The 25,010-nt window shown below is 43.8% G+C and overlaps 1 protein-coding gene across 3 annotated transcripts in view; it reads left to right on the forward strand.

Annotated features, from left to right (window-relative positions):
* The first annotated feature begins 4,416 nt into the window (after positions 1-4,416).
* The window catches only part of Itga9 (integrin subunit alpha 9), a 332,745-nt gene continuing 312,151 nt past the window's right edge, over positions 4,417-25,010 (forward strand). Inside the window, exons 1-3 of one of the 3 annotated variants that reach the window (XM_074060465.1) lie at positions 4,417-4,616; positions 19,937-20,064; positions 21,626-21,732. In XM_074060465.1, the coding sequence (XP_073916566.1) occupies positions 4,432-4,616; positions 19,937-20,064; positions 21,626-21,732 (420 nt within the window). In that variant the 5' untranslated portion in view covers positions 4,417-4,431. Of the gene's footprint in view, positions 4,617-11,682; positions 11,691-19,936; positions 20,065-20,679; positions 20,998-21,625; positions 21,733-25,010 lie in introns of those variants that run through there. The other 2 variants (XM_074060467.1, XM_074060466.1) reach the window with 2 other exon arrangements.

Below are 25,010 nucleotides of genomic sequence, written 5' to 3' on the forward strand. Positions count from 1 at the left end.
GAATCAAATATAAAAGTAAATAATGGATGGCTTGGTTGGTAAGTGGATCCCATATATCCAACAGACAGCAGACAAAACCTAGGACCCAAGTCTGGGGTGCTGTCAGACCCCAAAGCAAAGTAAACTTTTTTACTAAGTAAATTAGGATAAGCTTCCCCACACAAAGAGAGTGTGTCAGAGTATTTCCTGTCTTGGCCTTGGCTGTTAGTGTAATGAAAAAAATATATAAGAGAAAAGTAGCCCTCATGAGTCCTGAAGCACAGACTGTACTATGCATAGAAAAAAAGGTGAAGTCAGACATTTAAGTTAAAGTGGATATAAATTAGCAGAGCCCAGGCAATTGGTAGGAAAAAAGCACAAATCATTTGTGGACAAACTTTCTAAACAAAGATAAAATTCTAAAGAACAAAATTCACAGCCAAAATTTACAAAACACAAAAGGAAACAAGCTATAAGACAGACTAAGAAGAAACTGCAAGCTGGAGAAGGCCATTTGGAAACTTCACATATGAGAATGATCAGAAACAGAATAGGAGTTTATTTAAAGACAGTGAGGAATATGGTAAAAGTATGATTGTAAGTCAGGTATTGGTGGCACACTTCTGTAATTCCAGCATTCAAGAGGCTAAAGCAGAAGAATTAAGAGTTCCAGGCTAGCCTAATTTCTGTCATGAGAACACGTCTCAAACAACAACAACAACAAAAACCCACAGGTATGATTAAGGAGCAAAAGACTATCAAAATTGACAAGGCAGGTTTTTAAAATATCACAGGGCAGGCAATGTAGCTCAGAGGTTGAGCAAGTACATAGCACATGCAAGACCCTAGGTTTGAACCCCAATATAGCAATAACAAAACAACAACAAAGGACTACATAGAACTATTGGATTAAAATGTAATAATGGCCAAGTGGCTCACACCTTAATCCTAACTACTTAGGTGACAGAGATCAGGAGGATAGCGGTTTGAAGCCAGTCGAGACAAATAGTTCTGTGAGACCCTATCTTGAAAAGAACCCATCACTTAAAAGGGTTGGTGGAGTGGCTCAAGGTGTAGGCCCTGAGGTCAAGCCCCACTCCCGCAAAAAAAAAAAAAAAAAAAAGGTAATAATGAAAATTATAAATTCCAAACACTGGTTAAACAGATTACACACACCTGAAGAGACAATTAGTAAACCTAAAAATAAAACTGAAGAAATTACTCAGAATGCAGCCTAAAGAGACAAAACAATGGAGAATACCAAATGTTTAAAGATGTAGATGATAGAGCAAGAAAGCCTTACTTAAAACATGTCAAATTAGAGCCCCAGAAGAAGAGAATGGAGAGAACTGGGAGAGACAGTATTCAAAGAGGTAATAGCTAAGAACTATCAAGAATCGAGGAAAGATGCCAACCTTTAGAGTTAGAAAGCTCAGGAAAATTTTAAAAACATTTTTATTAGCATATATTAGTTCTACAAAGGAGTTTCACTGTGACGTTTCCATACATGCATACCATGTATCCCGATAAAATTCACAAGCCTCCATCTTCCCAAATTATCTATAAAAGCACCCAGTTCAATGTTAGACACCCAGTGAGGGTGCCTACCTTGCCCTAGGCAGCCTGGTTAGCTTTCAGCAGCCCTAATCCTACACTTAGAGCTCTGTTCGGGCACACACACAGAGCCCAGGGATGAGCGCACTCACATGGAGCAGCCGGGCAAATGTTGGAGACCCTTGTTTGGAAGCTTTGTCAAGGAAGAATCAGCATTTCCCCTTGGGGACCAGGGGAGGATGATCCAGGAAAAGAGGGCCAGATAAAGGCAAGTTCAAGACAGAGCTTGGAAACACTCCCTTTATGACTTTTTCAAATGGAAGAACCATGTTGTATTTTTGTCACAATTTAAGGCTTTTGTAATGAAAAATTATAGTCTAAACCTAGAATGATCTAGTAGTTAAGCATTAAGGAAATACTGAGAAGCTGACAAAAGTCTTCACATTTATAAGTCAAAAAATGAAAGAGATAGGAAGAAAAATAGACTGATTTATCTTATTAAAAACTATTCCTGCCCATATATTTAATCATTTAAATATTCTGTCTGCAATAAGGCAAGAGGGAGGGAGTTAGGCATCAAACCTTCACTTCTTTTGCACTGTTATGTCTCAACAAGAAGTCAAGTTTGCATTAGGAAAACTGAATATAGATTCTAGAAAATGCAAGTTTTAAGTCAGCTGATTACTTGAGCAGTTTGGCATGCTAACACCATGGTTAACAAAATCTTCAGATTAGCTCATGAAGTGAGAGAATAAAGGAAGGGAGAGCACTGGATTGTCATTTAAATTAGCAAATTGGACAAGAGGTGCAGTTTTTCAAATGGCACAGTCCCATGAAGCAAGTCTGCATTCTTCATGCAGGGTTTGATATAGATAGTCATGCTGGAGACAGAACAGCTTATTCTGGCAACTAGGAAATTGAGCTCACTTCTGATGTCAGATTATATGAATAACTAATAAATATCGAGAATTTTACAGTTAAAAAATGCTGCCCCAAGCAGGCCATCAGTAAGTTTCAATAGGTTTATAGTTTTATTGATTTACCAACATTACACAGCTGGTTAGACCTGGGATTTAATCCTCATTATCTGACATCAAATCCTATGGTTCTCCTACTACTTTATGGTGCCACATGTTCAGGATCACAATGCAGAATTTGGAATCTCTTTTCTGTAGGACAGGTCTTCCGAAACTGGTTACTTAACAAATTTCCCAAGTAGTTTTTGAAATACAGATTACAGATTACTGGTCCTCACCCCTAGAGATTCTGAGCTGCTATATTGTTTGTGAATTTATATTTTTAAATGGTTGCCTCCAAGTCTGATATACAGTCAGGCTTGAGAGCCACTGTTTTGTGAAATCAAAGACTAGTGCCACAGATTTTACTGAGATCACTTTTACTGTCTAGTTTATAAAGATCAAAATCACTGTTTTACATAAGTGTTTCCTAATCATTATAAACTACCTTACCTTTATTAACTATCTGTATTAAAATCTATGGATCTTTCCCTAAGAAACACACAAACACACACACATACACATTTTTACATCGAATTTAGGTTGGGTTTACTAGTTTTCCATTGCTGATATAACAAATTATCACAAATGCAGTGCGGCTTAAAAAAACAGAATTTATTATCTTACAGTTCTGGAGGTCAGAAATTGGACATGGGTCTCACAGAACAAAACCCAAGGTGTCTTAAGCTGTTTCTTTCTGGAAGCTTTAGAGAATGCACATTTATATTGCCTTTCTAGCTTCTAGAAGCTTCTTGAATTGTGGCACCTGCTTCCATTGACACATTTTTCTATGACTAGAGCTAGGAAAGATTAATTTTAAGGATTCACATGTTTGACTGGACCTGCCCAGATAAACCAGAAACACCTCCTCTTCTCAAGGTCCTTATTTGCTTTTTAGTCACTATAAGGAAATACCTGACAGGCTATTTATAAATAAAAAGACCAGAGAAAAGCATGGGCTCACCATGAGTGAGGCCTTGAGCAAGGGAGAAGAGTGGAAGGGAGGAGTGGAAGGGAAACCACAACAGCATAGTACAGTAGTGTGGTAAAACTTCATAGTGAGGAAAGAGTCAATTCAGTAGGAATCTTAAATTTGAGTAGTCAGTGTCATAGAGGAAGAAGGTAAATGATGGTTGGCAGGGGCTGGAAGGAGGAAGGAACCAGGTGTTAACAGGCATAATTTGTTTTGCAAGGTAAAGAGATCGGGAACTGGATTGTGTTCATGATTGCCCAACAACGTCAAGTTCCCAGGTCATGTAGATATGCTGTCCTGAGACCCCACTTAGGAAATCACTGTGTAGGAGACCACGGTACTATTGTTATTAACAACTGGCGTGGCCTGCGTCTTACACATCCTGTCATAGTTGGGTGAAGGAAGCGAGTACCATTCACAGTAGGCCACATTGCTTTGGTCAGACTGAGGAAAAGGAAGACCCAGCGGGGCCAGCAGAGCGATAACAGCCTAGGAAATCTGGGCACCTGGCAGGTGGGGAGGTGGCAGCCCCAGGCGCCTGGACGGTCTGGGGTCCATTCTCCGCGGGGCGGCGCGAATAGAGCGGCGGCCCACAGGGGGCGCTGGTGCGCCGCCGGCCGCGGGCCGCCCGGGCCGCCCACCCCGCGGGCGCGCCTCTCCACAGTCCAGCGCCGCCCGGCCCGGGACCCACTGGCTCCGAGCACGCAGACTTCCCAGCCGCACGGAGGACGCTGCTCGCTTGCGGCCGGCCCGCGTTCACCTTCGGCGCCCGCTCAGCCCACCGACCCTCCCGGGTGCCGGCTCGGCGGCGCATCCCTCCCGAGTCCAAGCGCTGAGCTCCCGCCCAGCAGCCTCCCGCCGTCGGCGGCCCGCTCGCGGGGCAAAGGGGAGGGCGGCGGCCGGCGGGGGATGGGCGGCCCGGCGGCGCGGAGGGGCGCCCGGGGGCTCCGCGCGCTGCTCCTGGCGCTGTTGGCCGCGGGGACCCCTGCGGTCGCCTACAACCTGGACCCGCAGCGCCCGGTGCGTTTCCAGGGTCCCGCTGGCTCGTTCTTCGGCTACGCGGTGCTGGAGCATTTCCACGACAACACGCGCTGGTGAGTGCTCCCTACCCCTCATGCTGTGTCCACGCCGCCGTCCCGAGGAGGCGATTTAAATCCCCGCTGATCGCGGCTCAGTCGCCCAGGGAAGGCGGAGGAGGGAGGACATCTGTCCAGGGCCTCGCCGACGTCCGGCCTGCCACCTCTTTGGGGTCCCAGCCCAGGCGGGCGGGAAGAACTCTCCGGACCTCGGCTCGTCTGCCTCCGAGGGGCTGTCGCTGGCCGGCAGAGTGTCCCGAACGCCCCAGGTCCCCGAGGAGGCTGGGGAACTCTTGAGAATGGTTTAGGTTCCCCCAAGGCCCTTGCATTCAGGAAGCACAGTTGCCGGGAGAGGTGGAGGAGTGGGGTTCTCCTGGAGAGGCGCGTTGTCCGGTCTGCGGTAGCGGAGCTGAGAGGCTACAGGTCGCTGGGAAGGAGAGTACTGGAGAACCACCAATGACAAAGTCAGTGTGGCTCGTGGGCGGTTTTGGGGAATAGCCTGGGCCTCATCTCACATGTGCCTGCAGACAAGGGCCAGAAGCCTTAGAAGGATGTAGTTCTGTTTTGGTTAACTAGTCTAATTGCCTGCAAATCCAGCAGTATGGGCCTGAGGAAAGAGTGGAGGCTCTCCCTCATTCAGCACCATTAGCAAAGTTAAACAGCTTTGGTGTTCAGCCCCATAGAAGGAACACTTAGAAGAGGGTGGAGTCCTTCTTGGCCACTTCCTTTGAACACCATGCTCACTTTTTTTCTTTTTTTTTAAATTGGAGGGAGAGTTAGGCTGTGGGTAGTCCCCCTCCCTTTTTCAGATGATGTCTCAGTGCGGGGCTCAGGTAACAGCTAGTCCAGCATTGACTGTATTGTCAGGTCCCCAGTGTGAGAATCCTTAGAGGTGGAAGCTGGGATACAAGATCAATGATGTGTGTGCTCTTGGCATGTATAAGTATGCATAACTATACTAGAGAGCCACTGCTCTGGATTGGACAGAAAGAGTGGTTTGTCAAACAAGGTGCTCAAGCACCCCTAGAAAAGGGAACTCTGTAACTGCCCAGGTCATTGACCGTCATGCTGTTTGGGAGAGCTGCCTGCAAGAGAGCCAGCTTTCAGAGTCCTTGTGTAGCTCTTGTCCAGTTATACATCAGCTCCCTAACATTTATTCCAGTTACTGAGTTTAAAACCAGACTGTTTCTTCCTGCACTTGCCAATCCCCCTTTTCAAACAAAGTAGACTGAACACCTTTCCTATGTTCTCCAGACTCCAACTCCACAATGGGCTTTAGATTTGGTACAGAATGCAGCCTGGGAAGAAGCAGTTGGAGAATGCATCCCAGAGACATACACTGGACATACGCTGGACTCCCAGACTGTGTGGCCTTGGCACCTAGCATGTGTGGCCTTGTGGCATGTGGGAAGAACTGTTAAAAACAGAAAGGCAAATATGGGTAGGAGGCTGCTGAGGAAAGACAGGCAGCTTAGGGAGCTGGAGCATCATGTACCATTTGCAGACTATGGTAACTGGTGTACCCTGCAGCTCTATCATGGTTAAAGGGAGAGGTGCCAGGCATCAGTCACCTAGATTTGGATGGACCACAGGTCAAAATCTCCCCATCTTAGATCAGCTAGGTAGAGGCAAAGGCAAACCTGACAGAGAAAAGGTGTTGAACCTATTTTGTTTTAACTAGAAGATGAAGAAAAGTTATGGGGTATGAACAGATTTTGCAAGTCCAGAAAAAGATGATGGCTTTAAATTTGGCACCTAGGGTAAATTGTAGGGAAAAACTGGATGGTACTGTTGGGACATGACTTTGCTGTCAGTGGAGTGGCAGATCTCTCTGTGGCCTGGGAAAGCCATGCAGCTGGGCTGCTGGTCTCAAGGGTGCTCCTGGTGTTCAGCTGTATTCAGTGTTGGAGTGTTTGTTAGGTACCCACTAAACTATACCAAAATCTTTGTGAAGCAAATCTCCCCCGCAACGCACACATTGCATTATTATTATTATTATTAGTTTTTGTCTCTCTTCTTGATTTGTTTTGCTTCTTTTTCAAATACTTTTCTTCCATCATTTTTTCTTTCTTCCCTCTTTCCCCAAACATTCTTTGTCTTAGACTTTGAAAGTATTTTCTGCTGATTATGCTATTCAGTCTTGGTGCTATGGTCTTTGAAGCAAGAGTGATTTCCAGTATCGTCTCTTTTTCTTTTTTCTACAGCTAGGTGTACTCAAGGCCATTGAAATTTAAGCCAAGGGTTTCTCACATGCACAGGCCCCTACCAAGGTTCTGTGTCTACTTTTACTCTAATAATTTTCTTAAAGGTGTTCACCCTAACTGTATGAATGTCTAAGATTCATGTCCTGTGAAATCTACATCTGTTCTAGGTCTCTACCTTAATTTACAACTTGAGTTGTTTGATTGACATAGTGACTGTCTCTTACTACTGGGTAATCCCTGAGCCCAGAATCTTCTAGGATTGTATAAATTGTTTCTAATTGTTCATGATTTTATAATCAAAAACAAATGTAAACATCATTGTAACTAAGGCCTTGTGAACATCCTTAATTATTTCATTTGAATCAGTTCCTGGGCTTTGGCTGTGTCAGTGAGAATGGAAATGTTAAAGCATTCAGTATTGTATTACCAGAGTGACAGTGAAGCTAAAGTGTGTACCTTAGGAAAATGCACAACTTATTCGGGCCCTGGAGTTTTGGAGTATTTTAACCAAAGGCTGCTATAGTGCGATAGAAGAGGATAGAAACCTACATGAATTGACTTTAAAGATTATAAATAGTCAATATAGGTGAGGAAGGTAAATGATTTAGATATGAAAAGTAGTATATTGACATTTGGAAAGGAATGATGAAATGTTAATTAACTCTTGTATCTTCTGGAAGAAATTATTGCACTTTAGCTTCCTAATTGGTTATTTTGTGATTTAGGATGTTTGTTTCATGATCATTAACCACACATCTTACAGGTGAAAGGATGTGTTGTACATAGGGTACAGAATGTGCTGGAGGGATGGAGAGAGCCCAGACACCAGATGGCAGAGCTAAGGGTTCCCATGTTAGGTTAGCCAGCTTTCCATTATTATAAGATACATGAGATAGTCAACTTAAAAAGAGAAAAGGTTTATTTTCGCTTGGGCCATAGTGGTTTGGACCCGTTACTTTTGGGCCTGTGGTGAGGTGACGCTTCATGGGAAATGTGTGGAAGAGCTTACCTTATGGCCAGGAAGCAAAATAAAAAAGAAAGAGGAAGGGTCTGAGGTATCCATCATCTTCTTTGAGGGCATGCCTCTAGTGACTTCCCACTAGGCCTCACCTCTTGATAATGCCAAGCTGGGAACCAAGCCTAACACGTGGACCCTTAGGGGACATTACAGGTCCAAACTAGTGCACATTTTGAGATCCCACCTAGGTGCACATCACAAAGTATGTGGGTATACTCTTCAGTAGAGCCAGCACTACTTCAATCATATAAGTGAGCATTTCTATTAATCCTTTTGCAAACCAGAATTGTTACTGACCAGAAGGCGCTAGATGCCTGTGCAGAGGATGGGGCGGGGAATAATGCAGTAGGGGAGAGTGGTGATCTTGCTTTTCTAAGCTAGCTGCTAAGTCTGACTCCTGCAACCATATCACACTGAGAATAGAGCTCAGCTTTTCTCAAAGTGCTCATTTGATGTTCCCTTTGTCACCATGCCCTGGGCAGTGAGAACTGACCCCATGTTAGGTGGGCCAGAATAACCTGATGACATTTATATTAGTTTGGATACAGACATGTGAGTGACTCAATTTCCTTTTTTCTAGTGACATCCAGAGAGTGTCTGTCCACCCAGAGCTCTTCTGTACCTCCCATCCCCGAGTCTTTTGGCATATTTGAACAGCAGCAATAGAGGCCAGGGAACATAGACAAAGCTGATTTCTGTCCTCTTCCCTAGCAGCTTTTCAGCTGCAGAACCAACAACTGTAACACTCTGTGATAAATAAATTTGGCCTGGCTGGTGTCTGCCCCCACCATCCCCAGACACCTGGGAGTCCAAAGTGGTCGGGTGTGCTGCTTTCCTTTCTGGCAATATGCTTCCTGCTCCCTCTCCTGGGAGTCAGGACTGCTGAACTCACTCTCAGAGCAAGTGCTGGAAATGGAAGATGCATTCAGTTTTTGCTCTGTGAAGGTTGTTAGAGCATCACTCAGTGAGGAATCAGAGGTAACTCAAAGCCAAGGAGAACATCTCCTTGATTGGCATTCAAGTTGAGAGTTAAAAGAGCAAACTACAGTTCTGGTAAACTGCCCAATGCAGTGGCCACAAATCAATTGTATGTCTATTTAAGTTAAAATGAACTAAAACTAAATAAAATTAAGAATTCAGTCCCTTAGGCACAGTAGCTATCTTAGTAGCCACATGTGACTAGTGGCTTACTCTGCTGGATAGGCCACAGAGAGAACATGCTCAGCATTCTAGAGGCTCTGCTGGATTCTGAGTAATGACTGGTCTTAAAGGGCTAGATAAGGATCAAATGTAGATTTAAGAAAAAAAATCCCAATCATTATATGTGAGTATTAAAAACAAAACAGGTGCTTAAATTAAAAAAAATAGTGGACCACTGAAGAGGTTGAGTTATCTTTTCATTCATAAAACATTGAACTGCCTGTTCTGTGTGTGCTGAGGGATAGGGATTCAGTAATGGAAACCATACCTGCAAATTTGTTGAGTGAGAAAATTGTGTCTCAGGCAAAATATAAGATACATGGTAGGCTCCAGTTGGGGGAAGGCTAGTCCTTGGCAGGCATGGGTTATTTCAAGGTTGGGGGAAGACTCTTATGGAAAATTTAGAAGGGACACAGGGATTATGGGTCCTGACACCCCGGCCCTGCCAGTCTTTGTGAGGGAACAACCATATAAGTCTTGTCACCTTATAACCTCCATGAGCACATGTTCACACCAGGAGTATGTGTTTACTGAATTCCTTTGCCCTGTGCAGGGATCATAGGGTGTATTACTCTAGTTCCTAAGGTGGTTTCCTGGAAATGGCATGCTGAGGCTAGTCCTCTCTCACTCTGCAGAGCCTTCTTCCTTAAGCTCTCAGGGAAGTACATCACATGTATGAAGGCAAAGTTCTTAAAGTCAACTTATTTTTTTTTCCAGCTCTGGCATTTGAACTCAGGGCCTCATGCTTGCTAGGCAGGTACTCTACTGCTTAAGTTGCTCTGCCAGCCCTGAAGGCAACATTCTAAGGCGATCCAGAAAACATCTTATTAGGGATTATGGGAGTGTTTCCCTGAGGATCCTGAAAATCTGACAAAGGTGCTATTTCCTGAGCTGGTGCTGAATCCAGGCTGGGATAAAGGCAGCTGTCTTGCCCAGAGGTAAACCTTCCAGAACAAGAGGGCAGATTCTTTTCAGCCAGTCATTAACAACCCTGAGCATGAGAATGTGAAGGGCCAGGTCCCAGTCATCTTCACTCCTTGGTGACATGTTGCTGTTCAGGAAGTAGTCTTCTTCTGATAACTTCTGCTGTAATTTGTCCAGGGAAAATGTTGTTTTCATGTTTATTAAAAGTAGCCACGATGTTCTCTGAGTCATTTGCTTCAAGGAAGTGGCCTGTAACTTTAAAAATCAAAATTAATTTCTTCAGACAGTATTTGGTGGACAGTGATAAGAGGTCAGATGCATTCATAGGCATAAAATTCTTCAGCTGAGTTTTTGTGATTCCAAGTTTGCTAGTTAGGGAGCTGAGGCTTCCAAAGTTACACATCAGTATGAGGAATCAGTGTACATTGGTGGGGGAGGGGCGCTGTGTCAGTTTGCATCCTCAAGAAGCAGAAGCTAAGACAGACAGGAGTATAAAACATTACGTTAGGGCATGGGCTGTAACGATTGTGAGAGAGAAGTAAGGAGAGCTTAGGCTGTGATGCAGATCTGATTAAAGTCACAGTCAACTTGATGGGGTGCACTAGGAGAAATGGTGGTCCTCTGCCATGATCAGTCATTGGCTGGGGCTGCCTGGAAAGAGTATGGCCTAAACTTGACCATGGCAATGAACCTGGAAGGAGCTGCAGCTGGAGGTTGTCAGCTGGTTTTCGCCTTACAGCTGACTGGCACAAGATGATTAATGTCTCCATGGCTCTCCCAGAGCCTGTCATGTGGGACTCATGGTGTTAAGATGAGAGATGGGCTCCTTGATGTACACTTGTGTCTGAGGTCATCTGTATGCTAATCCCACAGCAGCCAGTGGGTTGAGAATTAGGATTGATGGTGAGGCCTTTGGAACTGACTCAGAAACAGAATCCAGATCATTTTTGCCTCCAGCTAGCTCTCAGGATGTCTCTTGCTGATGTCAGAGTTGCAGGTGAGGATTTCTGAGGGAGGGGAGCTCTCCCTTACTGAACTGCAAATTCTTTTAGCCAAGTAGATTTGGCAGCCAACCAAGGTAGAATAAGTTGTTTTTATCCCTACCTTCTCTTTTGCCAAAGTCTTAGGAAGTGAAAGTGAGTCCAAGATTGGGAAAAATCTGGAGTCCTTGAAACCATAGGCTCACTTGGTCTCTAATGACTGCTTAAAAATAAATAAAAAGGACATTTATTGTGGACTTAAATTAGCAGCAATGACAATAGCAACATGTGGGAGAGGCAACTTCCCAGATAGCCTTAAACACACCAAGATGTAAGCTGAAATGAAAGAAATTTGCTTCGTGTCCTTTTTTATGTGTGTTCAGGTATGTGGGAATACAAACCATCCTCCTGTACATATTGTTGACCATGGGAGCAACCCCCTTGCTCTCCAGACAGAGCTTCCTAAGTAAATGATATGAGCTGGAGGACTCGGGGTGGATATGATGGAGTGACAAAGCAGTCAGGGAAAGTTAGGTGAACACCTGGGGTACTCTGAAGGTGCCATCTTCCCTAGGACAATTGTCTTAATGCAGAGAGACTTGGTGTCACAGCAAGACCTTTAATTAGACACCTGTAGGATTGTAAATCCTAGAGTTTTACATGCCTCTTCCTCCTCTGTGCTCTTGCAGATTTGGAAACAGGTGGAAGGTCACCCCTGCTTTGGGGAGTTCTAGCATGCACCCCAGGTTCCACATAAGCTTAAGAGGTAGGTGTATTAGTCACTTTATCATTGCTGTGACCAAATACCTGACAGAAACAACTCAATCGAGGAAATTCATGGTTTCAAAGAGTTTTGTCCATGGTTGCTAGGCCCCATGCATTTGGGCAGAACATCATGGCAGTGGGAATGTGTGCTGGAGGAGCTCCTTTACCTTATGGTAGACAGGAAGCAGAGAAAGGGAATACAGGAATGAGCCATGGTTCCCCCAGTGGACATGCCCCCAGGGATCCACTTCCTCCAACTAGGCCCCACCTCCTACCTTTTGCCACCCCCTAATAATGACATCATATTATGAATCCATGAAGGGATTAGTTCATTCATTAGACCGGAGACTTCATAATCGTCTCTGGAAACACGTTTAGTCCTGGGTGTTTCTCAATCTAATCAAGTTGATAATCAAGATTAACCATCATATAGGTCTGTAGTTACAAGGTGAGGTAGAAGTAGTGTGGATATTTTTTTATCATTTAATATAGTTAAATGTGAAATCATTGCCCTATTTTTCGTGGGGGAAGAAAATTGTCACAGGAAACTAATATGAAAATGCCAAGGCTCTTACTTCAATCTCCAACGGGTCTATAGCTTGCTCTGTTCCTTGGATTTTAATGTGAACTTGATGGCCTCAACTGGGAGAGGAAAACAGTCCTGACCATACCTCTTCCTCCAACTGCCTCCCTCAGTATGTCTGCCAAGACCCTAGCCCCAGGGTAGGGCAGCAGCCTCTGAGGTTCCTCATTCCCTGACTGGGCAGCCAGGGGGGTCTGTGCCACTCTGAGGTGGGCCTCTGCCTATGCCTCTACTCTTTCCCAACTAGAAATGGAACACCTGATTCATTCTTTGACTCAGCATTTTCTAGAATAGATTGTACTCCTTTTCCTCCATTTATTTACTTCAGCCTATGATAGCCAGGATAAAAATTATTTTTTACTGCCCTTGATGAAATTTCCTATCTGCCAGAGACACTATGCTTACAGTCACCCTGATGCAGTGTGGGCTACTATTGCTGAGGCACTCAGAAACCGAGGCACTCAGAAACCAAGCCACTTGTCCAGAATTACCCAGCAAGTAAGTTGCTGGGCCATCACTTGAACCCAGGGCTGTCTAATTTAAAGTTAATCTAGCTTCTCAGAGTCAGCTGTGCTGCTCTTCTCCGTCCACCCCTATCAAACCCTTGTCTAAGGAAACAGGTTCCTAATGAGGAAAGAAAAGTGCTCTGATGCTTCCTCTGAGAGCATTTTATCTGTTTTTGGTATTGCAGATAAACAATCTTAATCCACCCAATCCTGGGTTATATGCCTCCTTGAATACTTTGCCATCTTCCATTTCTTTTTGTGCCTCATCATTGCCCTGGAAGGGGACTAGGGATTTGTTGTTGTCTCTGTCTTAGAGATAAGGAAAAAGAGAACCAGGAGACTTGTCTAAGCACAGGTGGCTGGAGGGGAGGTAGCCTGCTTCTGGGTATGACTCCAGGCAAATCCTTCAATGCTGTTTCTACAACCCATTCTTCCTGTGACAGATCAGAGCCTCTAGTAAAAGTATGTGGTCCTGATTGGTGATTCCTTTGGTGGAAGGAAGGGAGATCAGTGAGACAGAGGAGCCACAGGAATAGTTCTAAGCTATAGATAGACTTGGATCATTGGTTTGGACTCAGTAGCATTTAGTGAGTGATAAAGTTACCACAGCCCAGTTCCCTTCAGAAGTGGTGAACTCTTGTTTGATGATGCATCTGTTTCCCCTTATCACAGTTTTGCTGCATAACAATCCACTGTAAAACTCAGTGGCTTGAACCAACTACCATGATTAATTCTGTGGCTGGAAGTTTAGATTGGGTTCAGCTGAGTGTTTCTTCTGTTCTGAGCTGGGCTCCCTCCTGTATCTATGGTCAACTTCTGAGTTGGCCAGTTGACTGGCTGGTATGGTTGGCTTTAGCTGGGATGGCTTTTCCCTGATCCGTGTGTCTTTCATTCTCCAGTAGGCTATCCTGGGCTTGTACACACGGTGGCCAGGCAGTGTGCCAGGAAACTAATCAGAAGTACACATTATCTCTTGAGGCCTAAGCCCAAAAGTCAAACCATGCCTCTTCTACTATGCTCCATTGGCCAATGCAAGTTGCAGGGGAAGGGGAAACAGGCTTCACCTCTTGATGGAAGAAGCTCTAAAGTTCCATTGTACAGGGCAGGGATACAGGAAGGGTGGAACACTGTGGCCAGTTTCCTAATGTTACTGGTTATGAAGTCACCCTGGCCATCTCCAGATTTCTGTGATGTCAGCTGAAAGTCTGAATAAATTCCTGCCTAGCACAGCAGAAAAGGGAACACAGCTCAAAGGATCTGTGAGCTCCTGGGATGCTGCCAAGAGTTGGAGCTGGAACAAATGGGGTACCAAGGGGTTTGGCCCACTACTGCCCAACATTCTAGCATTTCTTTGACTACTACTTTGTAAACATTCTCTTTACTACACCTCACAAGAGCCATTCTTAGATATACTTTTCCTGCTTGACAGTAGAGGAAAACTGAGGCTTAGAGTGGTGTCAGAGGGCACATAGCTTGTCAATGGTAGAGGCAAAAATCTGACTCCTGTGTCAGTTACTCAGGGTGCCTGTATATCACCCTGAGTAACTGGCCTACAAAATTCAGAATTCAGGTGGAACTATTAATTCAAAGCTCCTAAGCTCAGTGCTTAAGCATCTGGAGCTTCAATGTCCTGAAATGTAAGAGGAGTTGCTGAAGCCTTTCAGTCCAGTTAGCAGGTGCTAGTCCCTGGTCGTCTCTCTGGGAGTGGAGAGCTCCGTGTGGTCAGAGGGACTCTCTGGCCCCAGCCCTCCCTCTGCTCTGCTGAACTATTTTGTATGCACTGAGGGATGTGGAGTGGTTCCTGGGGTTTCCCTGTGGTGGACACACAGCAATTGAATTTGACTCATGTAACTGAAATATGTGTCCCTGGGGAGGCTTTGGCTTTGGGATCAAATGCATGAAAGCAGATCTAATGGGTTTTAAGTTTGTAATCCCCAGTTGTTGTCCCCAATCTGGCTATAATTTTGCTCTCTGAAATGTCTGCTGTGGGATTTGTGGGGAGGGAGGGAATCTTTGAGACACTGCTGGTCCCCAGATTTCCCCAAGGAGGCAGCCATGGCCCAGCCCATCACTGCCACCTGTTCTCCAGGGAATTGACCTGTGGCTGATTCTCAGGATGTGAGAGTTGAATTCAGAGCAAGGTGTGGTTGGGATGGAGCCTTTGCATTCAGCATGGCCACACACAGGGAACTGAAGAAGTACCTTCATTGGAGAAATAGGGACACTCAAACTGCCACTCTAGGAGAGTCTGGGGAACTGGAAAACACTGCCCCTGAACACAAAACCACTGGGTTCAGATCCCTCCTTTGTCATGTACAAGCGGTATAAACCAGCATCTTGTTGTGCAATACACACATATGAGCAGCTAGCACCAGAGGGGACACCAGGTACCTGCTGCTTTCCTTTTGCTCCTTTCTGACTGGTAGGGACTGGGTAGAATAGGAATTGGACAATACACCCTGCTGCCAGGGTGCATGCTGCAGCTGTGCAATTGTGTCCAGGACCACTTCTGGTCATCTTCTTCCCCATCTATAAAATGAAGATACTTTCTTTAGAATTGCTGCAAAGACTAAGTTCAGTACTGCCCCTAGTGAGCCTAGCCCTGCACCACACACTCTTAAGTGCCTATTACATGCTGTGCCCTACTTAGAAACCCTGAGTCCTAGGCTGATGAGAGGACTCTAAAATGTCTTTGAAGTTTGCAGCATCTTTAACTGGGAATGAGATAGGTGAACTTTACCTTTCAAGGGCAATGTACTGAGTGCAGTGAACCCAGTTATTTGTAATCATGATAGGTGATTATATAGTACTTAGACTAAAAATTGCTTGGAGAGCTGGTTAAGGTGCACATTCTAATTTAGTGGGCTTGGCATGGCCTGGGATCCTGCACTTCTAGCAAGTGCCTAGAATTCTCCATACTACTGGACTTGTGACCACACTTGAAGTAGCAAACAGAGGTCAGAGCCAGCTTGATGGTTTATTGATGGGAGCCTGTTGCTGTGGACACTCTGGGTCCATATGGAAGAAAGACACTTTCTTCTCAAGGGCACCAGGGAAGACTTGGGGGATGTTTGCAGTGGTCGAGATGTCTCTTTATAACTCAGAAGACAATGACAGAGAAAGCAGGTGGCATCTTTTCAGTAGCTTGTCCTGAACTCTGAGCCAGTGTAATCTCTCTCTCTCTCTCTCTCTCTCTCTCTCTCTCTCTCTCCCTCCCTCTCCCTCTCTCTCCTCCTTTCTCTCTTTCTTCCCCTCTCCCTTTCCCCTCTCATGAGATCAGCCAGCTTAATGAACTTCAGAAAAGCCATCCTTGGGGGCTAGTCTGTAGCGGCAGTCTTGCTGGATGGCGTCCCAGGTAAAGATCCCACATTGGCCGAGGAAGCCACTATGTTCTGTAAACACAGAGACACAAGTGCATTCTCCAGTGTGCCACTCTGTGAGGGTCATGCCCATGTGTGCACACCTCCCTTTTTATCTTGTGCATTGTTTTTTCATCACACAGGATTTGGGAAAAACCTTTTCATCTGGCAACTAATTAGAAGTTTGAACCGGAGTGATGCTATCAGGGTTTGAATCAGCCATTGTTATTAGAACTTTAAAGTACCTTTGGCTTGGAAGGAAATTGCAATTCAGCAGGTCCCTTGTCTATGTTAGGGGTTTTGTTTTGTTTTGTTTTAAGCCATACTGGGATTTGAATTCTGTGCTAGGTAGGTGCTCTACTATTTAAGCCATGCCATGCATTGCTCCCTACCCAGCACTTTTATGTTTAGTTATTTTTTTGGATAAGGGCTCACTTTTTTTTTTTCTCATACTGTGATTCTCCTACTTATACCTTCTGCATAGCTGGGGATCACAGGTATACACCACCATACCCAGCTGGGATTATATTTATGAGCTACCTTGCCCAGCTCTACTTTAGATTTTGATGTAAAATTTTCCCCTTTTTTCTAGGCTGTGGGAAGTAGTGCCTGAGAATTCAGCTCTTCAGGCTCCCTGCTCATTTGGCTAATCTGAATTTGGAGTGGTAGCACTATCAGAAATTTCTAGGGTTATGATGTCAATTTTAGGAATAGCCTGTTGTTTCTTGCAGTCTTTTTCTAAGTCTTGTATTGATAAGTTTTCACTCCTGTTTGTTTATTTTTGTGCTACTGGGGTTTGAACTCAGAGCCTCATGCTTGCTGGCAGGCACTCTACCACTTGAGCCACTCTGCCAACCCTTCTTGCTTATTTTTGTGACTTTTTTTTTTTTTTGATGTTGCTGGGGATTGATCCCAGGGCCTCACGCATGCCAGGTAAGCACTGTGCTACTGAGTGTTTTTTGACTTTTGTAAAATGAATTACAAAAATGGCAGTTATTCAGTGTGCTGATAGGAATCTGTAGTTGGTGAAAAGTTTTGAACCCAGCCTGGTAACACTGGAGTTTTCTAGTAGAGGTGGTATTTTTATGCTCTCCCTCTCTTAAGACTTGACAAGTGGACAGGCTTGAGGATGTTTCAGCAGGTTAGATGTAAACTGCTAATTCCTAACATCTGTGAAAAAAACTGGTGTTATAGGGAGCACTTCTTAACTTGCCCCAGTGGCTCAACCCTGAAGCAGGGGAAAATTGACCTCTTAATGTGGCTTTCTTCTTGGAGTTTCATTATGAGTGTCATTATGCATTTGAATTAGAACAGCCAAGGTGGGTCAAACTGCCCTTGTGTCGGTGAGCAAGACAGTGGTCTGCTTGGGAAAGGGCTCACTTAGATTCAAAGGGCTGTGAGTTCCAGCTCTGCTGCAACTGGGGCCAATTGTGGTGAGTGCTGGGAGTGTGTGCTGCCAAGTAAAAGCCTGCAGGGAAGCTTCCCAGAACAGTACTGAGGTGCAGTAGGGCTTTGGGTGCAGCCTTCATTGCTGGGGGCTTGGCTTCCCTCACTCTCCAGAAGCCGCCATCACAGAAGCAAATACAGATTCTCTTGCAAAGATCCAGGATTTCCCTGTCCTCAGAGACCCTTCAGGTTCTGAGGGTGGAGGGGTTGAGCTCAGGGGCAGTGGGAATTAAGATTGGTCCCACATGCATTCCAATGATCCCTGGCACCAGGTCTCTGGGCCAGGCTAGTAAAAGCATTCTTTTTTGATGTCTACCAGCCTTTGCTGAAGTCCACTTGACATCTGCTGTGTGATAAAGTACTTCTTTGTCAGTCTTTGTCCAGCCAGTGTTAGTGGGGAAACAGTGTCATTTTTAGGCCAAAGTGGGCTGAGTGACTGAGATTCCAAGATGGAGGTGGCCTGAGCCAGCTTTCTGTATCCCCAGGGAGGCTGTTGAGGATTGTTCTAATCTCTGCTGGAGACCTTTTCCACAGATACTTAATAGAAAATGAATTCTATTCCAAGGCATGTGGGAGATGATGTATTTACTAATGCATCTAATATCCTTGTGAGGCAAATTCCATCTGCTTTCCTGGCTGCTGGAGACATGGAGTAGCTCATGTTCACACTGAGCAGTGGTTTGGAATTTTCTACTCTTTGCACCTCACCATAGATTTTGTTTAAAGTCTTGTTATACAAGACCTTCTCCAGTGGCTCAGTACAAGCTGCCTAATTACAACTGTTTAGTATCTCTGCTATAGATCTTCAGTTGACTGCTGTGCAGAAACAATGCATCAAAGTCCAAGGAAAAATTTTTTGTGAGACCTGGAGGGGAACTTTCTGCCATCTGACTCCATGTTCTATACCCACCCAGGCACGGCCCTCTCTTCATGGCATGCTTGCTTTTTTCCTGTAGTCAAGGGAAGGCACACCCTCCAGGCAGCTGTGCAGTTCAAAATGAAGGCTGCAGAGCTTCATTTTTGTCCTTGACCTGGCATGGAATCTGTTCTGTTTGTGTTGGGATAGAGGGTGCAGGTTATAATTCCCCACTGCTATTCTTCCTGTTCCCCCCATGTGTGTATGTGCTGTGTGTGGTTGGCAGTAAGTGGAGGAGAGGAGACAGCAAATGTTATCTTTAAAATTTCCCATTTTTTATTAAAAGTGCCCGTATCACATATGATTAAATGAATTATCATGCTTTGTGTAAAGGCCACTCGGGTTGAAAAATAGAGCATTATTATTACCTCCAGCAAAGTCCTCCCTAAATCACAACCCCCCTCCTCCTCCCAGAGGTTATCATTATCCTAACCACTGATGCCATAGTTAAACTTTGCATAGATGGAATCAGACTCTGGCATCTTTTGTTCAGCATTACATTTGTGAGATTCATGAATACGATTGCAATTGAATGTTGCTCACCAATTTTTCATTGGTATATAGAATTCTTTTGTATTACTACACCACAATTTATGTATCCACTGTAGCACTGATGGGCCTTCGGGTTTCTTCTTGTTTTTTGGCTATTCCATATTCAGCTGTGACGATTTTGTGCATATGTGGGCATTTATAGTGGATGTATTCATAGAAATATAATTACTGGGATATAGGGGAGGCACATGTTTAGCTTTATTAGAACCCCACAACTCATTTTCCAAAGTGGTTTTAACAGTTTACACATCTACCAACAGTGTATAAAGGTTACAGTTGCTCTACGTCCTTATCAACACTTAGCATTTTGTCTTTTTGGTTTTAGCCTTCTAGTCATTGTGAGGTAGTATCTCACTTTACTTACATGGTAACTAATAAAGTTGAGCATCTGTTCATGTGTTTATTGACCATTTAACTATATTCTTTCATGAGGTACCTATTCAAGTCTTTGGTTTGTTATTCTGTTTGTGTTTTTCTTGCTGTTTTATAGTTTGCTATAGATTGTGGATAGGAATGTTTTGATGGATTTATGTGCTCCTAGCTGTTTCTTAAGCTTTTGTTTGGGGAGGTGCTGAAGATGGAACCCAGGGCATCACACATGCTAGGCAAGTACTCTACCACCGAGCCACATCCCCAGTCCTTTAAGCTTTTAATGCATCTGGAGAAGATTTAATGGATTAACTGTAGTGCTGATCCCCATCCCCACCCTGGTGCACACGTGTGCATGCATGCACACATGTGCACGTGCACACACACACAGAGTAAAATAATATGGCTTCCCACTGAGCATTCTTAGTGCTCACCTATGAATGGATGAAGATTTAATTACTTCCCCCCTTTCCTCTAGTACTGGTGTAAAGAATGCCTTTTCCTGTTTATATGCAGGGTCCTTGTGGGTGCACCAAAGGCAGATTCCAAATACAGTGCTTCAGTGAAGTCCCCTGGGGCTGTGTTTAAGTGCCGAATCCATACCAACCCTGACCGGAGATGCACCGAATTGGACATGGTTCGAGGTGGGTGGACATTACTGTCAAGGCAGAAATGGAATCTGCACCTTCACACTTCGCTCTTTTTCTTCTTAGGATGGCCTGAGCTCTACCCTTCCCACAAATATGTATTGAGTACCTGTTATTGAGTTACTGGAATATGCCAGTGAACAAAACAAACAAGGATCCTGTCATTCTGCACCTCGAAAATTAATAGTTAGGAGAGACATTAAAACAAATAACAGAGTGAGGAAAGACCAGAGGAAAGTGGGTATTCAATTTACTCTGGATTGAAGGTCTCCCTAGGGACCTATCTCCATGAGAAGGCTGCTTCAGAGTTGACTTGGCGGGTTCAAGAGGCAGAGGCTTCAAGCAGAGAGGTATCATTTTAAGTCCAAAGAGAGGACAGTGTAGCTGGAGTGGTGGGCAGGGGAGGGTGGAAGTAGAGGAGGATCTAGAGGTGGGCCTGGGCTAGAGCATACAGGGCCTAGAAGTTCAGGTTAAAGTGTTGGGATTTTATTCTATGTATGAGGGAAGAGGTCATTAAAATAAATTTTCAGTTTCATATTTTAAGTGAGGAAAGATATGGCTGGATGGATGTTTCTTTTTTTAAATCTCATTTTGGTCTAGTGGAAAATACATCAGATGGATCTGACTGGGTTCAAAGCCCAGCTGGCACTTATTGGTAATATCCTATAATTTCTATACCTCAGGTCCCTCACCCTGTAAAATCAAGATCAAGATACAAGGATTACCTTGAGAAGATTAAAAGGAGGCAAGCACACAGATCTGTGCTTGATAAATAATTATCATCTTCAATCCTTACTTTCTTCATAGTCCTTTCTCATGTATTTTGTATTCATAAATGAAAATAGAAGAATTCTCATAAATGAGAATAGAAGAATGAAACTGTAATTGTTCTAAGAAGGGCAGAAGAGGAAATGGAGAATGATGGAGAGGGTAAATCTAAGACATATTGTAAACACATATGTAAATATCACAATATATCCCCCTGTACAACTATTATATATTAATAAAATTTAAATAATGACAACTGTATGAGGTAATGCATTTGTTAAGTGGATAGATTTAATCAGTCCACCATATACATATACTTTAAAACATGTTGTACACAATAAAAGCAACTTTATCTGTTAATTTAAAAATAAATACAATTGATAATTTTCATATATTCATATCATGGAATAACACAAAACAATAAAAATGAATGGACTATTACAAAAAGATCTTCTCATTATTATTAATTTTTAAATAGAGTTGCCCAAGGTATTATAGTGCTACTCAAAGTGACTGGCCTATGACCTGTTTGTTACTGATGCATTACAAATTAAAGATCTTGCTTCAGAACATCAGTCAATGCACTGTTCCCTTCATCAAGAGTCTTGCTGTGAAAAAAAAAATTGGCTGAATTAAGCAGCATTCATAGTGTCAGAGTTGATTGACATCTTGCTAAAAGTTCCTTATTTCCTTACAAATAACAAAGATCTGAGCTGTGGACCGTCATTTGAAAAGCACACAGCAGAGTTCTCTCCTTAACTAGAGTCTGACTTTTCTCTTTTCCCTCCAGGGAAGAATCGGGGCACACCCTGTGGAAAGACCTGCCGAGAAGACCGGGATGATGAATGGATGGGGGTGAGCCTGGCCCGGCAGCCCAAAGCAGATGGTTATGTGCTGGTAAGGCCCCAGGAATGCAGTGGGAGGGTGTGGCACCCTGACAGTGAGTGACTGGCTCATTAGGAAAGCTGGGTGGCATAGTGACCAGGACATGGCCTTGGGGTCATGCCTCTTCTGCAGTACTGCTTAGACAGATAACTTATCTTTTTTATTTACTTTATCTACCAAATGTTAATGTCTGTCCCAGGTGCTGATATGTGGCTATCAAAGAGTGGCAAACTGAGCTGGGGGTACAGCTCAGTGGTATAGTACTTGCCCAGCATGAGTAAGGCCCTGGGTTCCATTCTCAGCACTGCAAAAAGAAGGAAGAGGAAAAAAAAAACCCACAATTATCATTACTTAAGTATTTTTGTATGCATTTTTAGATAGAGATGTAATTTGCATAAAATACACAAACCTCAAGATTGCAGTTTGAGTTTTGACAATTGTACACAGCTATATCACACCCCCACACCATCGCCCCCCCCCCCCACAAAGGTTTCTGAGTCTCCATGTGGTCAACTCCTCCCACCCCTGAGGTAGCCACTGCTGTGATTGGCAGTATCACACATACTTTTGCTTTTTCTATGTAAATATAATACTGCAGCATGTGCTCTTTTGTGTAAACCTTTCACTGAAGATAGTTTTGAGATTCATCTAGTAGCTTATTCCTATTTGTTCCTTTAATTACATTATATGAAATATATGCTTTATTTATTTATTTTTTTAAAAGAGGCAGAGTCTCTCCCTGCATTGCCCGGGCTGGCCCTGTACTCCTAGGCTCAAGTGATCCTCCTGCCTCAACCTCACAAGTAGCTGTGACAACAGGCATGCACTACCTTGCCTGGTTTGAAATACATGTTATTTAAATTAGTCATTTGTTTAGCTTCAAAAGTGCATATGGTATCTTCTGATCTGTTAGGTGCTTTGAGAGAGATACGAAGAAAAGGAAGTCTTTGCTGTTGAAGTTCCTTATGACCTAGAGTTGTGCTGCCCAATACAGTAGCCACCAGCCACATTTAAATGTATTTACATTTATCAAAATTCAGGTAAAAGTCAGTTTTTCAGTCACACTAGTCAAATTTCAAGTGCTCAGTAACCACATATGATTACTACCTACTGTATTGGACAGCCACAAAGAGAGAACACCTCAATTGCAGAAAGCTTTATTGGACTCACCAGAAAAGGATTTTCTAACTGCTTAGAGGCTTTGTTTTTATCTGTTTTGTTCTTTTACTTTTAAACTTTTCTATTCAGATTTAAAACTAATGTACTTAAACATGCATAGCTGTAGTGTACAGTTTGGTGACTTTCACACCCATACATTCAGGTATCCCCACTACTAGCACTCCACATGCTCCTCTCGTACCCTTTCCTAGCTAGCCAGAACCCTGCCCCCCTGCAGTGACCACTCTTCTGACTTCATGGGCATTGTCTGCCATTGGCTTTTCTTGAAAGCCATAGGAAGATTTTTTGTTACAAAACACAAGGTCAAGAAGGGAAAATAAGACTAGCTGCTACTTATAAGGGCGTCTTTTGGGCCATAAGCTAAATAACTGAGTGTTTATGTATGTTTTATCCCAAGAGAAATAGATTTTCCTTGAGGATCTAGGCAAAATGTTTCTGTCCCCTCTTTGAGAAGCACACTTTTGTGCTGGCCTTCTCCATGGCAAAAGCTGTTTATCGAAACAGTTAAGCATCTACTTCGCCAGGCTTCTTGGAAGGAAGGGAGTAGCTGGACACTGTCAGCAGCATGACAGGGCCTCCCCAGTGGAAACCACTGTAGGCCGTGTTGAGGCTCCACATGCTCCTGATTGTCCTATATTCCAGACCTTTAATCACTGTGTGCAGGGCCTGGACCCTTGCCAAGCCACCACATTCCTATAGGCATGGTGGCCTAACCCTGACAGGATGGCTCAGCCCCAGAAGGACCAGAACTCTTGTCTGCCTTTGGCAGACTCTTGGACAAGAGAGGGAAGAGGCTGACCGTATATAAACCAAAAGGAAAGGATGTGTATTGTTCAGACACATTTTGAGATCTTGGGAGGTGTCTGGTGGTACAGGAATGAGTCCTTTATCTCTAGGGAGCACCATATTGGATTCCCAGTTTGGGTTTGAAGAGGAAGAAGTGGTATAGAAGCTTTGAAAGGTCATCTGATGGTGATGTCAAAAAAGTGAGGAATTTGAAAACTGATAAAGTGCCATTTTATTTACAAATGGCATTATCTGGATCAGTTCTGGTAAGACCCAGGATGTCAAGCTGGCCTGTAGGCTGTTCTTATCCTAATACCTGCCCATCTCAGCTCTGTGAGCATTGTGGTAGCTTTCAGCATTTCCTCGGGAACAAAGTGGTGTAAACACAGCCTCTCCTACTCTACCCTTGAATTCCTAGTGTACAAAGATAAATATTTTTTTAAAATAGGGGAGAAAAAAAATCACTTTTGCAATAACCATTGAACAAACACAGCATAGGCTCTAACTGCTCTCTGACCTTTGAGGGCAACTCTGAATGTTCAAGTCTGATATCTCTTCTTTTAATCAGAGTTGCTCAGATAAGAAATAATTTAAACTTCTGGATTATTTCTGGTAGAAATAGCATCTTCTGGCTCTATCTCTGCTGTGTCCATCAGGGCTCTTTCCTATTGGCTCACTGCTTCCCATATGTTCATTTTCTTGAAAGCCACAGGGTATGTTTTTGCATTTACATCTGTTGTTGTCTCCTGATTGTGTACATGTGAACTTTTTATTGAGTTTCACACATGCAATAAACTACATAAATCAGGGCTGGGTGTGGTGATATATGTCTTTAATCCCAGCTATTTGGAAGATGGAGAACAGAAAGATTGCTGTTTAAAGCCAACCCTACCCAAAAAATAACTAACATAAAAAAGGGCAGGGGGCATGGTTCAAGTGGTAGTGTCCACCTAGTGAGCAGGAAGTTCTGAATTCAAACCCCATTATTACCAAAAAAATGCATAAATCATTAGAATGTATTAGGGAAGCATCTGACAAACAAATTCATTAGGGAAGCATCTAACAAACAAATTCCCAGCATCCCAGGTGAAGTCTCTGCCTGGTGCCTCTTCCATCACATATCTTCTTCAGGGGAGTTTTGTAACATCCTAGCCTAGCTTTTTTTTTTCTTTTATTATTCATATGTGCATACAAGGCTTGGGTCATTTCTCCCCACTGCCCCCACCCCCTCCCTTACCACCCACTCCGCCCCCTCTCTCTCCCCCCCTCAATACCCAGCAGAACCTATTTTGCCTTTATTTCTAGTTTTGTTGTACAGACAGTAT

This window comes from Castor canadensis, chromosome 17 (genome assembly GCF_047511655.1).
Source record: "Castor canadensis chromosome 17, mCasCan1.hap1v2, whole genome shotgun sequence".
In the NCBI taxonomy this organism is placed as follows: domain Eukaryota; kingdom Metazoa; phylum Chordata; class Mammalia; order Rodentia; family Castoridae; genus Castor; species Castor canadensis.